Source organism: Phaenicophaeus curvirostris, chromosome 3 (assembly GCF_032191515.1).
Source record: "Phaenicophaeus curvirostris isolate KB17595 chromosome 3, BPBGC_Pcur_1.0, whole genome shotgun sequence".
Taxonomy (NCBI): Eukaryota; Metazoa; Chordata; class Aves; order Cuculiformes; family Cuculidae; genus Phaenicophaeus; species Phaenicophaeus curvirostris.
In genome coordinates, this window is record NC_091394.1 from 42,420,697 (window position 1) to 42,437,338 (window position 16,642).

At 36.3% G+C, this 16,642-nt stretch overlaps 1 protein-coding gene across 2 annotated transcripts in view; it reads left to right on the top strand.

Moving 5' to 3' along the window:
* ATP9B (ATPase phospholipid transporting 9B (putative)) overlaps nt 1-16,642 on the top strand; it is a 156,460-nt gene that overhangs the window by 122,338 nt on the left and 17,480 nt on the right. For both annotated transcript variants that reach the window (XM_069853751.1, XM_069853752.1), the window contains exons 14-17: nt 107-219; nt 3,453-3,701; nt 13,407-13,568; nt 15,623-15,715. In XM_069853751.1, coding sequence (XP_069709852.1) covers nt 107-219; nt 3,453-3,701; nt 13,407-13,568; nt 15,623-15,715 — 617 coding nt within the window. The remainder of the gene's footprint in view (nt 1-106; nt 220-3,452; nt 3,702-13,406; nt 13,569-15,622; nt 15,716-16,642) is intronic.

A 16,642-nucleotide genomic window follows, 5' to 3' on the forward strand; every position in this document is an offset into this window, starting at 1 on the left:
TGGTGGGGGTGGTGGTGGGGACGACACAGAGAAGAAGGGTGAGAAGAGCTGTGGCCTTCTCATAGTACTTTTTGCTGCTTTGTGATATATTGCTGCTTTATTACAGGAACACTTACACAGAATGAGATGATATTTAAGCGCCTTCACCTAGGTACTGTGTCCTATGGAACAGACACAATGGATGAAATTCAGAGTCATATTATAAACTCTTATTCACAGGTACCTCATTTCATAAATTATTTACCTTTAATATTGAGATTTTTTTACAGCATTGAGGCATTGTTGTTGCTGATTTTGTCTAGAGATTTGAAATGCTATGAAAATTCTTTCATTTCTAGGTATCTTTTAACAGATATGATGAAAGGGAAAAACATAAGACAGTATGTAGTTCTCTCCTGATTCTGAAGTTCATAATGCCCACTTAAAGCAGTTTGCTTTTCTATTCCCCACTAGCAGAAATCTCTTAACCTGTCTGTGTAGTGCAGTCTTTCTGCTGCCAAATCTTCTAAGAGTAAGCTATTCATTACTGAGACTGCAAATTAGAAATAAGTGGCCAGAACAAGACAAACAGTAATTATATCTTTGAAGATATAGACATTGAGAAACCACATTAATTGGTATAACCAAAAAAGTAAAAAAATAGTTGTCAAAATAAAGAACTAAGATGACTGCACACAGCATAAAGTGGGGGATAGGGTGTGGGTATAGGAAACTGAAAAATCTGTATTGCTAGAGAGCAAAGTACTCCTGTGATATATAAGAGTGCTTGGACTGGAAAGTGTACAAAAGGATTGTGCCTTCCTGTCTGAGTCAATTTTGGGGTGAAGGTGGAAGATGGAATTCTGCAAGCATCACTTGCATCTCCCATGTATTTGGGTGTTTTCTGCAAACCCTTCTAAGCACCTTATTCCACTCTGAAATTAGGAAGAATTCTTTATTTTTCATTTCTCTTCTTTAAAACAAAAAAAGGAAAAAAAATGGCACAACAGGAAATAAATGATAGGTTAACTAGTATTTCTACATGTTGTGTACAGTATAATAAAACTTTTTATATAAAAGTTCTTTTCCGTAATTAAATTGAATACACACATGGGCTCACTCAGTTAAGTTGTAGATTGGCCTCCTTGTCTGTGTCCTTGTTTTCTCTTGTAAAAGGATTTTTGGATCCTCAACTGATTTGAATCTTTAGTTCTGCTGTGTTTTGCACCATGGCTTCATTCTTATTTCCTTAAAATAAAAATTAAAAAGTAGTTGTTTGATGCCATGCTGGACTCAGCTAATATGTAGCCTTTGGGAATAAAGGCAGGAGGGAAAGCAGTGATTAAGCAGTGTGTGTTCTAACTTTTCAGTCTGTAACTTCAATTTCTGTATTACTTCCCATCGAAACAGATCCACAAATCCACTTCTTGACTTCCTTTTCCTTGTATAAATCTGTTTCAGTTTAATTCTTTGTAGGTATAAGTATAGCCATGAATAGTAACAGAGATATAATATGACTTAGAAATGAGATATGGAACACTTTTGCTTAAAGATTGGCAGTCCAAATTTGGTTCGGAATGGGTTACTGAAAGTAATTGCTGCCTAACTATGTTTATGAGAATCACCCACACATAGTTTTCTTATAGTAGGTTGTTTGGCTATTCACAGTAACAACTGTAGGAATAAATAATATTAACTAACAGTCTTGAGCTGGCACACATAGGTTGGAGTTTGGTGGCTATGCACCAGTCTTCCTAGAAGACTGGTTTTGTATTTTCTGGATTAAATATGCTGTCTGAAAAGAATTGCATGATTGCTGGAATTCTTACTTGCTGAAAGCTTTTGCTAGTTTGCTTTAAAATTTAGTGGGTGGTACCTGTGGTTAGCTAGATTTTTAATAGCTGTAACAGATTTGGCACTAAAATATGTCAGTGAGGTAAGAAATATGAGGGAAGCTTTTTTTCCCTCAGTTGTGGGAAAAGGTATCCCCAATCTAGGTTTGCTGTTCGTTGATGATGAAGAGAACTTTCTTGAAACTTCCTTATTTTCAGCTTTGTAATAACACTACTTGATGTTAAGCAACGCTGTAATTATGCCTGTGTTGGTTGCAACTCTTCAAAACAGAAAAATGAAGGAATCTCGGTAACAAAACAAGCAACTATTAAACAATTGTTTCAATCTGAAAAAGTACACTGAGGTTTTTGTTTAATCTATGATAACAGAAGCTGCCAGTTAGCTAGGCAGTGGTTCTTGTGTGACATTGATTTTATCCCTTGTTTGTGTTCTGGTTTATTATTACAGTGGACCTACTAGACTATTGTCATCTTAATGTAACACACAAATCTATTATAACCTGATTATATTTCCCCACTGGAAGCATTTTGTGATAGAGGGCATAATCTTTAATGGAATTTGTGTGAAATTAAATTATACAAGCATCAATAAACATAACATAATTCAGAAGGAGTAAATCAGTTTAATTTATCTGTGGCTGTAATGGCATCAGCATTAGCAGAATGCAAATGCAGAGGTTTAAAGCTGAAAAGCAGTGCCAGATGAGCAGAAAGTTAAACCCTTTATTAGACAACACTGTAATTTGATGGGCAGAATGTTCACGGTTCAGCAGATTGCAGTCAGGAGGAAAAGAGCGTGGTTTCTGAAGAGGTTGTCTGAATTACTCTGGAGTGAACAGAGGAGCTTTTGGTAGTACTGCTGATGTATTTAATGTCCTGACCTTAAAGAAAAAAAAACAAACCAAAAAAACCCCACAAAAACCTCCAGCAAAACCGATCGACAATAAAACCTAAAACAAACAAACAAAACAACAAGCCCATTTATTTTCAACTGATTATAAATATATAGTACTTTTTCTTACAAGAATTCAGTCATATGCTTAAGCATTGCTAGTTTAGTGGTTATGCAACAGAAATGTGGTCTTCAAATATGTGTCGAACTGTTATTTTGCACAATCAATTTAGTAGATTATTGAATTTTTGTAAGGACAAACAAACTTCAGTCTACAGCAAAAGCATAGAAACTGCATTAGTTCGCAAATAATATAGAAATTGTAGGGTTGTAACTTAAATCAGCATAATTTGTATTCTAATGACTCCTAATATTTGTACTTAACAATGATACTTGCTTTTGTTCTTTTCTTCCTTATCAATGTGGCCCTTTTGCTGTATGCTTGGTTTTTATTTCACATTTTTCAATTGTCTTCAGGCTATGTTACTGAAATCTGACTACGAATGTAAGGTGATGATCACATAGTTATGTATCGGTTCTGCAGAAAAGTAGATGAGGGGTTTATGGATCACAAACTGAAGGAGTTAACTGTAGTTTATATAAAATAAATAAATGGTTACTACCTTTATCATTTATCAACTTTTGTAAAGGTAACAATCATATATTAAGATTTGGGTTTTTTCCATTATTAAACTTTGTATTGTGGTTCATTGTGTTGGGTCTTAAAGGTGCATTCTCAGAATAGTGGAAACAGTACAAGTTCAACACCATCTAGGAAGCCTCAGTCGTCTGCACCCAAAGTACGCAAGAGCGTCAGCAGTCGGATACATGAAGCCGTGAAGGCTGTTGCACTGTGCCACAATGTGACCCCAGTGTATGAATCACGGGCTGGTGTGTCTGGAGAAACAGAATATGCAGAAGTGGATCAGGACTTCAGCGATGAAAATCGAACTTACCAGGCTTCCAGCCCTGATGAGGTTAGTATGCAAGGGTGAAAAAATGGATCTCATAAAGAACACTTAAGCTAAGTTTAAAAGAGCAGAACTGTGGAAGAAGAGTGTTTTGGGCTGGGGTTTCTTAAACATTAGCAGTAATCTGGTTTTATTTCCTCTACAGCTGTAGAGCAGTGAGTAGGTTGATACGCATCTTTGTTTTAAAGACATTCTAGCAGTGTTTGGAGCTTGGATGTACTGTTGGTGATGCTGCCACAGAAAACAGTCATAATCAAAATGAAGTTGTGGTAAGATGTGAAGAAGGGACTTCAAAGATGGAAGCAGGTCCCGGGAGGTTATTCTCCCTCAGTACTTGGCACTGGTGAGACCGCTCCTGGAATACTGTGTTCAGTTCTGGGCTCCTCACCACCAGAAGGATGTTGAGGTTCTGGAGCGAGTCCAGAGAAAGAGCGATGAAACTGGTGAAGGGGCTAGATAACAAGCCTTATGAGGAACGGCTGAGAGAGCTGGGGTTGTTTATCCTGGAGAAGAGGAGGCTAAGGGGGGACCTCATTGCTCTCTACAACTACCTGAAAGGTGGTTGTAGAGATCAGGGAGCTGGCCTCTTCTCCCAGTTAACAGGGGACAGGACAAGAGGCAATGGCCTCAAGCTCCGCCAAAGGAGGTTCAGGCTTGACATCAGAAAAAAATTTTTCACGGAAAGGGTCATTGGGCACTGGAACAGGCTGCCCAGGGAGGTGGTTGAGTCACCTTCCCTGGAGGTGTTTAAAAGATGAGTGGATGAGGTGCTGAGGGGTATGGTTTAGTGATTGATAGGAATGTTTGGACTCGATGATCCTGGGAGTCTTTTTCAACCTAGTGATTCTGTGGCTTGTGGATCTGAAAGCCTGTAGGTTTTTCTAGCTACAGAAGTTGATCTAGTACAAGATCATATTTCTTCCACAAACCTCATCTTGCCACAGCATAGTCTATTACTCTTGGCATACATTTGGTTTATGTGTCTAATATATCACCATATGTAACACTAACAAAACTTTAACAATTCACACTGCAGGCTGTAATTGCTAAAAGTAGCAAGTCTATAACTAGAATTTTTCAGAATCAAGAAATAAAATTATCTGTCTTCATGTATTTTTGAACTAGCAGGCATTGCATGCATTTCAGGTGCTATAAACACAGTTTGTAGTATCAAAGGCTGGTAGAATATAAAGAAGTAGCTGGTTCTCAGTGATTAAAAGTGGCAGTTAGAACATTTTTAAGAAAAAACTTTAGGCAGGACGTGAGATGCTGTTCTTTGGCTGAAATCAATAATCCATAATACTATATGTAGTGTTATATAGTGTGAGTTGGTCTGCATTTTGAACTAAGAATGCTGGAAGTGCATTTGTTTATGCCTGAGATAACTGTAAATATAGTTTGTTAGTGTAATTGTATGATGTTTGACTTTTATTATGCATATGTGTGCAAATGTTCATATGCACATATATTCATATTTGCTAAGAAGATCAGTGTAATGAGCCTATGAGGTATTACTAAATATAATGAAAGACTGCATGAACAATTATCTACCTGTGAAGGTATGACAACAGCTATGAATTAAGTAACCATTCTGCTTTAACAGCCAAAAGTGCAAATAAATCGGGTGAAGAGGCATGCGGTTGAGAGAAACTGAGTTTTCTCTCCCACTGGCTCTTCTCCCTCTGTGGGCTTTTGTATATTCATTCAGTTGTTTGGAACCTGAAAGTATTGCCATAAAGAGCAATTTTCCTCCTGTATTTGCTGAAGGAAACAACTTGTAAGGCTTGAGAATTATGCAAATGATGCCCTTGGAAGACAGTAGGGAATTTGACCTTGGAAAGAGGAAAGGAAACTTGATAAAGTGCTAATACGACAGATTGGGGACTCAGAGTAGAAAGGGAAGTGGGAATCGGCAACAAAGAATCTGTTAGTGCTGCAAGGAAGTGAAAGCACAGGTATCATTTTAATAAAGATCTTTTTTTTATTATCTCAACTCAAACATTCAAACTATATAAAAGTGAAATCAAAATCTTACATTTTAGAACAGACAGCATTAAATTTATTTTTTGTTTCTTAAAGATAATGCTTGAAACACTATTAAAATTATCATATTGAACAAATATGCTTTAATTTCATGAGAAATTGATGCTAAATGGAGTCTTATAAAAAGATGAAGCTACAAAACATTTAAACAGCATAAAAATTGCAGCATGACAGCACAAAGCATAAGAGTTGAAAGACTAACAGGTCTTTATCATAATTTTTTAAAGAGTTCTATTGATGCAATGTTTGCAAATCACTGGAGCCTAAGGAAAATAACGTAAATGGTTCATTATTTAGCTTATTGAACTTTCCTGCAGTTAGGTTGACGGATGATGCCAATGTTTCCCAATCACCAAAGTACCATTTTAAAAGCATTTTTTATTGAATAAAGTGCTTTGAATATTGCACCCTGGAGCTTTATTTAGGGAAATGGTTCAATTGATGTTTTCTGTTTAACCTCAGCACTGACCTATCACAACATATTTGGCTAATAAGCAACATTATCATTTAATAGACTTAACCAGTTTTATGCATTGTACTTTCTCAACATTACAACTCTGTTCTCTTAGATTTTGTTTATGGATCTGACTTGACTGCAGTCTTTTGACAGATGATGTTATTTGCACACTTGTCCGTTGAATTATATAATATTGCATGTTACCACCGTAGCACATAAAGAGCAGAGAACTATGTGTAAGTATAAACTCTTCTTCCATATAGGAAACTATAAGAAGCAATTTAGTAGTATTTGGACACACTTAACATATTGACTTGAAGAATTCATTTGAAATTCTTCACATCTGTGTGTGTATGTGTGCATCTATACACAAATTAAATATAACCATAACAAAGTATGCACTTTTAGAAGTAGGTACATTCATCATAAAAGATGTATTTATCCATTGTTAGAGTAACCTGAGATGAGTAACTGATTTTGTATTCATAATGTGAAACCTACTTATGCCGAGCTCTTTGTTTCTTATGATAAGTGATCAATATTTCATTTTCTCTGAAAGAGTCGAAAGTTTCAGTTGTCTGTCACTTGTCCTCTACAGCTGTAGCATAGAAGAACACATACCAAGAACTCACTGAAAAATGTGAAAACAACTCCTACTTGGCTATCGTAGGTGTGAGTTCAGCTCATCTGTAGAAAGCCATCTACCTTAATGTAATGAACAATCATAAAAGGATATAAGTTAAGTAGGTAAAGCAATGGAGTTCAAAGGTCACAGACCCAAGCAATTCAGGGGCATGCTATGAACAGGAGGCTTGAAGACCTTTGCTCCCCTTGGTCAGAAAAGATTGATCAGTCACGATTTTTAATGACTGCTTACTCTCATAGACCAGCTCTTTATTGGTTATGCTTTGTCCTGCACTGCTATATTCTCAAGCGTTTCTAATTATAAGATTATGAATATTTAAATGCTACCTAAAGTGTGGTCAGTTATTTAATTCCAACATTTCTGTCTAGAGACAAGAGAGCTGCTAAAATTAATTACAAGGATACAAAGCAAATCATTTAAAAAGAGATAGGGAAATGATATACCCTTAGTGAAGCAGCTTTTGTGTTTACAAAAGTGAAGCTGTAATGTATGAGACATGTTGTATTGTTTAATTCATTTTATTGTGTGTGCTTATTGAAGCAAGACTAATTGTGTTGTTTTGTCAATGTATTGTGAGAAGCAAATCACTCAGTAGCATAAACCCATCACTTTCATGACCTTCAAGACCTGCAAAGAATAACTACTCCATAGCTTGTCTTGAATATTGATTGGCAGTTTTTTTACATGATCAAGCTGTATTTTGTAAGTTAATAATTTTATTTTAATTTTTAAGTTTCTCGGTGAAAAGTGATGGACTGCAAATGTTAGTTATCGCATCATTGTTCATAAATACAAGCAAACCAATGCCGATTGGAAACATACGCAGCTTGTTGTTTAACAATCCAAACAGAAACTATTGGCAACACTCAGGCAGCTGGGGCTGGGTGGAGGGGAGGGGTGGGGAGAAGAAGTCTCACTGCTTCTTCCCTGCTTCCAACCAATAGCTTTAACTTCAAAAAAACACGCATATAACCTCTATATACCTTTTACGGCAACCTGATTTTGAAAGTAGATCCTATTGTCTGAAAAGAAGATGCTCTTAAATACTCTGCAGTAAATGAAGGTTGGTTACATGAAAATTCTTTTAAGCATCAAAACTAGCTTACAAATTTTCCACCCCTAGTCTTTCTTTCTCACTCTACAAATTGGTCCCTCATATATGCCAAAACCTTCAAAGCCTTTATTCATATGGGTTATTTTTCACTTTAAGTGGTCAGATTCATAGCATGGCTCCAGAAAAGCTGTCAGCACAACTTGGGGGGGAACTCCCAGACTGCTGGATGGGGAGGAGAACTGCCACCATCAGCTGTGAGGCGAAGGACCTTTTTCTCAAACTGATGTTAGCTGAAAACAGAATATTGTATATTGAAAGTAACAATCAGTTGGTCATAAACTGATTTGAGCAACACTTTTTAAATATTGAACAGTTTGCTGCTCCCAAGCAGAAGTATCTGTGGCAGGCTGACCTGCAAGGAAAAGGAAGCTGGGAGCTGAGCTTGATAGCCAGACTTCTAGAGGCAGTGGTCTCAATTATGAGGTGTACAGCCCCACAATATCCAAGGTGAAAAGAGCATGTCCTGTGATGGAAACCAGAGACAGTCAAGAGTATGATTTTTGTACAGGTCTGTGGTGATGAGACACACCTGAATTCAAGCCAAAAAGTCAAATCATTAAGTCAGGATCAGGTCCCAAGACAAGTAACCACATTAGCCACAGTCTGGTGTTTCCAAGGAGAGTTCATGGCGATGGAGCAGGTCCAAAGCCAGGAGGTCCTGTCTGCCTTTCAGGGCCAGGTCAGTGCAGTGTGTGGCAAGAGTGGGCATAGCTGCAACACGACTGCAGTGTAGCTCTCACAGGACCAAGTGTGGGACCCAGCTGAAAGGGAGAGGGTAGCCTCCGTGGAGGCTTCTTTGAGCCATTTCTTCATCACAGCTCTTAACAGTGAGCAGACTTTGAACACAGGTGGTTAAACTTCCAGGAAGAGGGGTGCACTCAGGGCCTTGACAATTTCAGTCTAAATAGGTTTTTGAATATTGTTTCATAGAAATTGCAGTTTTTTCTTGGTTGATAAAAGTTTATGTTTGAGTCAAGTAATGTCTATTTCAGTTTACCCAAGCTAAGAATGGGGTTGCATTTGTTTCTGGGTTTTTTGACTCACTTCTGCTTTCTCTGTCAAAATGTTCTATTATAAAAAAAAAAACAAAATAGTGGATTAGGCTCATAAGACAAGCTATGTTCCAAGTAGCCCAGAACTCAAAGGGAGCAGTAGTAGTATGGTTGTTTCTGTGTTCCAGTTCTGACTGCTGTGGTATCTCAAGCAAGCAAGAACAGCCTTAGAGCATTTTTTGGCCTTCTGCCAAGCAGGAACAGCCTTTTAGGATTGATTCAGTAACTGAAGGTCTTGAGGATTCGGCAGGGTGCTTCAAATCCTCACTTTCTGGATTTATAGCCCGATGTGCCCAAAGGCAAGGTGAGTTTCTTTTTTTTTCAAGTGACCATACCGGGTTTTAACTGAGACTTTTTCATGCCATCATGTTCCCAAGATGACAAATAACTAGAGGTAGTTATTTTCAACAGAGCAAAGGTACTCTGTGTTACAGTTCCCCAAATTGGTGATTTTTTAGACGGCTAAAGACATTTTTTAAAACAGCTGGGTGATAGGTGATAATTCCTGTTGACATGGAGGAAGCTAAGGAAGATGTTGATCTGAAAGGGAGTGTCCATCCATGTAGAAATTATTCAGCCTTACAGGGAAATGTCTGGAGAATTCAGAGATGGGCTTTGAGTCGGGCTCAAGAACAGTCCTGTAGAAGCCATACAACACCATGTCAGAGAGAAGCAAACTCCTGTTATTTGATAGGGCAGGGATGTACTCTTTCATCCCTGGTGTTGAAAATTAATAGAGATATGGCTCTTCCTTTAAATGCATTCTATGGGCAATCTGTTTCATCTTGCATGTTGGCCTTTGTTTTGACTCGTGTTAGGTCTTGTAGCATTTTCTGCCATGTAATTATTTTAATTTGAGTTCTTAAATAAGCTAATGGAACTTGCTGTAGAAGAGTTTTTTTCCTAAAAAAAAAAATAAAGTTGGTACTATTGTTAAAAAAATAATTTAGACTGTAATTGGTTTCTAATAAAATTAAACATATGAAGATTTTTGTGGCCAACCAGTTTACCTGTTTTCTAAGTTTATTTTAAACATGGATTAGTATTTATTTTAGGATAAAATCAGTATAATGTTGTAATTAAATATGCAGCTGTGAATCCACAACAGAAATAATGGCTTGGATTTTTTTTTTCTGTGATTGGTGTGGGGTTTATGAAGTCCTGAACTATTCATTTTCTTAGCTTTGGTTTTGTAACTGATAAAATAGGCAACTGTATCGTTGTCATTTAACAACTCTGTGTACTTTATGGAGCTTTCTAGAAACTGCCTAAGATATTTATAAGCTGCTTATTTTGATTTATTTGTATAGATGAACAATTCTAAACAAGTGGGATGATTGTGTTTCCAAAACATGGAAATAATATGTAGAGCTGCCATGGTCTGTAACAACAGTGCCTCTGAAGTCTTCCCTCTTCATGCCCCTCTCAAGATACACACTTTCCTTGGGTAACTGAGCTAGACACATCACCCTGCTTGGGCAAGCTGCTTCCACCTCTTGAGCTGTACAGCTGTAGGTTGTGTTGCGGGTAGCACAATTACTGCATGAGTTGAGACAGTTTCCTTGTGAAGTCTCTGAATTTGGCTTTGAATGGAAATCTGTACTGTGATAATTAAAGGCTGTGATGTTTGGAGCTGTGAACTATGGAAGCTCTGAGGGTTTGGTGGCCTCTAGTGGAGAGACACTGCTGCCTGAGGCAGAGCTGAACAGAGGTTATGTGGTAAATAGAAACATCTGAAAAATATTGGGTAAGAAACACTAAACAACAGGTGTTTCTCAGTAGCTTTTGTCAGATCTATTGAATTTCCATTTCATAATGCAAGTATTTCCTACCTTCATTCCCAATTTGGAAGTTACTATTTTGACCTTGTTATGTGAGAGTAGATAGCTGTCTTTACCCTTAGGTTTGCTATTGAGGAGGAAGACAACTAGCAAATTAGAAACCACAAAAGCTCTCTTTGACTCCGTATACATTACCTGTCCTGGGAACACTACAAAGTTAGTAAGCTCAGGTGCATGCCTGTGTCTCAGTAGTGGGAAGACCCTGTATCTACCAACATGCTTCTGTCTCCCAGGCACCCAGGTTCTGTAGAAGGGAGGTTTGATGATAAATCAAATAAGATCAAGAAAATTTTCAAATGAGCCTCTAACCTGGATTCAGGATACTTGGCATAAAATGGTAGCATCACAAGTGAAGGCCATTGTGCTCATTCAACCTTTGATTCCTTTACCTGACTCCATCTAATCTGTCATGCTCTGTAGAAGCCACAGTTGCTGTGTTTACCTGGCATGCTAAAGGTTCTTGATAAATGTACACTAGATTGCAAGACTATTTTAATGTAAGGTTTCGTTAAGGCATTGAAAAGAAGAGAGTATACTCGAGGAGGGAAAACCTCAGGAAGAGAGATTTATGAACTCTGTATAGCCAGTTATTCAGTGTATATAAATTCGTTAAGATTTATAATGCAGATTTTCATGCTATTTGTGAAATACTTAAAAAATGTGTATTTTAAAAGGTTCAGATATTTAATGGTAAGGTCTCGTTATGTTGGTTTTGATGCTGTTGAGGTCTAGATGCTCTGATTAATTCTGAATTATAAGAGTCAAACTTAATGTCTTACTCTTGAGTTTGTTCAGTTGTATTTTAGGCACCTATTTGATACTTGAGCTCTATTGCCTATTTCTGCTATGATATTTGTGCTGATCAATTTAAAATTAAAAAATAAAAAAGTAGTTGTGTTTAGACCAGGTATAAGAATCCAAAACGACTGTGCTGCAAAATGCTAATGCAAATGGTAGGTGAAGCCAAGCATAAACGAAATAATAAACAGATGTGAGTCACCAAATATAGAACACAAGTCCTAGCTGCAAAGGGACACAAATGAGATGATAGGGTATTAGTAGAAAGATGCAATTTACAGGTCAGAATGTAATAGTAACCTTTCACTGTGAAAATTGAAAATTAACCTTGGGAGTATTGGATCATTTACAGCTTTTATGGTACTTCTATTGAAAAAGAAAAATCTACAAAAATACTTCCTGTAATTTTCAAGATTTTTTAAATTATACTTTTCAAAACGTGTTCTTTTCTCTTCTGTAACTGCATCTTGCTGGATTTTCATTTTGTGATGGCTACACAGATGTCACTACTAAGGCTTCTTAGGGGTTCTCACAATTTTTTTCCCCCCAGTTTTTAATTTCATAGAAGGTATGGTGATTTACTTGCTTTGGGTGAAATTCTTAGTGAGCGTTACTCATAATGTTGAACTTATCTAGAGATCTTGCATGTCTTTTGTCAAACTGCTTGATTTTTATTTTATTTATCTTACCTGAGATTAGTAGGAGAGGCATAATAAACATGTTAACTTCATTATAATTACCTTTCTAGTCATTTAATAATCTGATCTCCAATAATGATTAGCATTTGGAACAATAAAAATAGAATTGAGGAGAATTTTTTTTTAATCAAAACTACTTATTCAGATATGGGTTGTATATAAACTGTAACAGTGAAGCATTTTTTCTAAAACATTTATATTTGGAAGGAATAAACCAGGTAGTGTTGTTGATAGAGAAATGTCTGGTGTGTTATTTAAAGCATGCTGTAGGAGAAAATAGAAGCTAGATATCACTCACTTTAAAGCAGCAAAGTAAAATAAATAAATAAAAAAAAGCTACTCTAATGCATGCGTTTACAATACCATGTAGTGGTAGCTAATAATGATTATAGTATGATTCAGCATTTCTTGTCAAAGGAACTTTCTCAAGGTTGTTCGTGGGTTGCAGCAGTGTAAGTTTGGTTTCTATCTAACTTGATAGATTACGAAGTCAATGATATTACTGTTGAAACAAAGTAATAAAGTGATACAAGTGAACAAAAGCAAAAAAGAAGGTGCTTTGTTTATTTATTTATTACATGTTATAGTGTCTCAGTTTGAATATAAGTGTAGATCTAGTCAAATGTTTTACATGGAAATACTTGCAAAATCTTTTACTTGTTGTCATTGGTGGTGTCATTGGTACAGAAATTGTGTTCTGGTATTGCATAATTTCTGCTGTATATTATTTAAGTATCATTGAATGGTGTGTTTGGTTTGGGGTTTTTTTTTTATTAGAACTACTATTTCTCAACAATAAATATATCATTTGCAGGAATGAGACCAAACATGTTTTTATATTCAGAAGAATTTTTGTAAGCTTTCTGAAGGAAAATACTCACTTTATATATTAAGATTTCATACTCAGTCTTAATGCTAGTCACATTTTTTTCCCCTAGGTTCTTGGAAGAGTTTAGACTTTTACCCTAGCAACAGTTGTTTGGCTTTAGCCTAATTTATTTAATAGCATAATAGACCTTTCACACTTAAGCATGCCTCTTTCTTCCTTTTTTCTTTCTTTAGGTAGCTTTGGTGCAGTGGACGGAGAGTGTCGGCCTTACCCTGGTTAGCAGGGACTTGACCTCAGTGCAGCTGAAGACCCCTGGTGGCCACATTCTGACGTACTATATTCTGCAGATCTTTCCCTTTACTTCTGAGAGCAAGCGCATGGGGATCATAGTTAGGGTAATTTTAGGGGTGTTCTGGGTGTTTGTTTCTCAAAAATGTTTTCACTGAATGTTTATTTTTATAAAATTTAACAGAAATTTGATCCTTCAGGGAATTAATTTCACAAGGTTTTCACATGGAAGGTATGCCTCTGACATGAGTACACATGAAATACTAGGCAAGCAGGCTAACCTGATGTTGCAGAGAGCTTTGTAAAGGACAAACTCTTCTCTTAGGTGGGAACATGTTAATCTCACTACTTCAGGCTTAGCTGCTGATGCTGCAAGTTGCCTTTAAGCCTTTGTTTTTCATTTTCTGTTTTTTTCTTTCATACAAAATATGTTGCCTCTTCAACAGATAAATTGATGGTTGAAATTTCTTACGATAGTAATTAGTATCTTTCTATACTGGTAGTGCTGCTGCTTTTCAAGACGTAGTATCGATATGTGAACTGGTGTACATACACACCACAACCCACAGGGTCAAAGATTTACGAGATATGTCTTTAGTTGTTTCCTAGATGCCTAGTTGGGAGCATGGTAATCATCGTTAAAAGCTCAGGTGAAAGGAAACTGCAATACCATACTAAAAGAAGAAGAAGAAAGGAAGTTTTAAGTTTCTGACACTGTTAAGCCATCCACACTGCGTACTTCTACCTTTTCCCTACTTAAATCAGACAGAACAGCTTCAGACATCATTATTAGATGGTTACATAAGTGCCAAGTCCCAGCTAAACAGATGTCAAACTCATACCATTTTTTATTTGCCCATGATGACAAACCACTCATGCAGTCAGCCTTAGGCAAGGATACTTCAGGCAGAATATGTGCGTGCTCATATCTGGGGAGACCTTGGCAAGCATGTATTTCATTAGGTGAGATTGGCACTAATTGTCTGTTTAACAGTGACATGTTCAAAGATACTCTGAGAAACTTGCAGACTGGACTAATCCATTCCTTGTGCAACAGACCATACATTAGAAACTCCTGGTTTGGACTATATGAGGTCTGACACATGAAAAAAAAAAGAAAAACAAAAAGTCTGTTTCTGTAACTCTGTTTAACAAATTGAGAGAATCAGCTATGATCACTTCCAAAATGGTTCCTTTCTGAGCTGGCACACAACTGCATATGATGCTGCCAATGTCAAAGCAATTCTGCAGATTGCTTTCTGAAAAGCTGTTGAGGATCTCCATTGTTTTTGCTTTCCCATCTTCTGCTAATTAAAAAAAGAGTTCCTTTGAGCATCAACTTGATCTTTGGGATCTCTTCATCATAAGCCTCAGTCAATAATTGAAAAGTTTCTATCATGGATTTCTTCAGTTCCACAAGAAATTTGATTTTAACTCACTGTTCACTCTTGCACACTGACATTTTCCAAACAGGGATAAGAAAACATCTGTATTTTAGCACGCATCCGCTTGTACTGAGTGGGACAATGGAGGTGAGCCTTGTCTTGCTGCGACAGATTAGAATATGTTCAATAACCATCTTTTTTTTATCTCCCCTCCCACTCTTGGTTCCTGAACTATAGGGTTAGTCTTGGGATTTTTTTCTGTGTCAGACCTTTGGTATTTTCCTGTGTCTGAATTTTATGAATATGCAATGAATGTCTCATCATTAAAACATCTGTAACAATCATTTACACTAAGTTATTTGTAAATTTCTAATTACTGCGATATTTTAAAGATAAAGAGCAAATGTTTTGTTGTGGGTTAGATAGTGTATGCCACCAAAGAAACAAAATAGTAGTTAGGGCATAACAGTGATGTTCTAAAATTTAGGCAGTCAGCTTAAAGATGCTGAGAATCTGTTCTTCTCATTGACTTCAGTTAGAACTGATCCTCTTATATGAGAAAGTAGTAGGGAATGTGCATCTCAGTGGAATCAGAGATGTCATTGAAAGTAGTAACATCAAGTAATAAAACTTACCCACCTCTTGGGAAGATACTTGTCTTTTATGAGTGATAATCCATTGACTAGCTCAAAAGTCAGTTAGGTTATTGGTAGGTAATTGTTTTGACTGTATAAAGACAACTTTACTTTTCCCTCTCTTCTTTTGTAAAATTTTAGGATGAATCTTCAGGAGAAATTACATTTTACATGAAAGGTGCAGATGTTGCAATGTCCACTATAGTACAGTACAATGATTGGCTAGAAGAAGAGGTAAGAAACAAAATCAAAATGTCTAAAAATCAAAAATTTGTAAATCTAAAAATTTAGATCAAAATATTGAGTGTTATTGGAATAAGTTTAAAGGAGAACCTGAGCCAATGCAGTAATGGGTTTTGAAGTTCAGTTACATACATCCTGAATGGTTTTTAAGGGATTAGAGTTATTTCCAATTCTTGAATAACCCACAGGGGAAGGAAAACTGAACACATTCCTACTTAAAATAAGGAAATTTGTTTTTCATTGACCTTTCACAGAAAACCTAATTACTTCTGAGAAGTATTCTGCTATTTATCCTGAAATTCCCTTGTTTTATCAAATTCTGCAGTGAGGTATGATTATGAATCACAAAGTTTAGTAAGGGTTGCAGCCCAGTTGAAATATTTTTTGCCACATTTATTAAACTTAATATAAAATATCTAGTGACTGGATTTCAAAACTGATTAATATTTTCACTGTCTGGCTCTAGTAGGTACCAGCAATCATCTTATTTAGACCCTACATACAGACAATATGTTAATACAATGATTACACCATGTATGTTCATGATGGTATTGGCAATATGAATCAATATGTGCTGCAGGGCAGTTTGATTTATTTGGGGACATGAATAAATTAAACTCCCTCAAGACCTAGCAAAATGTCATAAAAATTACTTTTGGCGATAATGATGCACAATTAATTGTAAAATACTTGTTTAATTTATTTAGCTTTATGAGGTCAAATCAATAAGTGTTTTGCATTGGACAGGCAGCCTTGTTTTTCATTAAGACATGCTATTCCATGGCTATTTTAATGTGTAGACATTTTTCTGATAAGAGGTATGTTCAGTGGAAAAAGAAAATGTAGCTCTGTTAAATGCCTCAAAAATAGCTTAAATTCATTTTAAAGCTTCAACTTAAAAGATATTTTCTTAAAGCT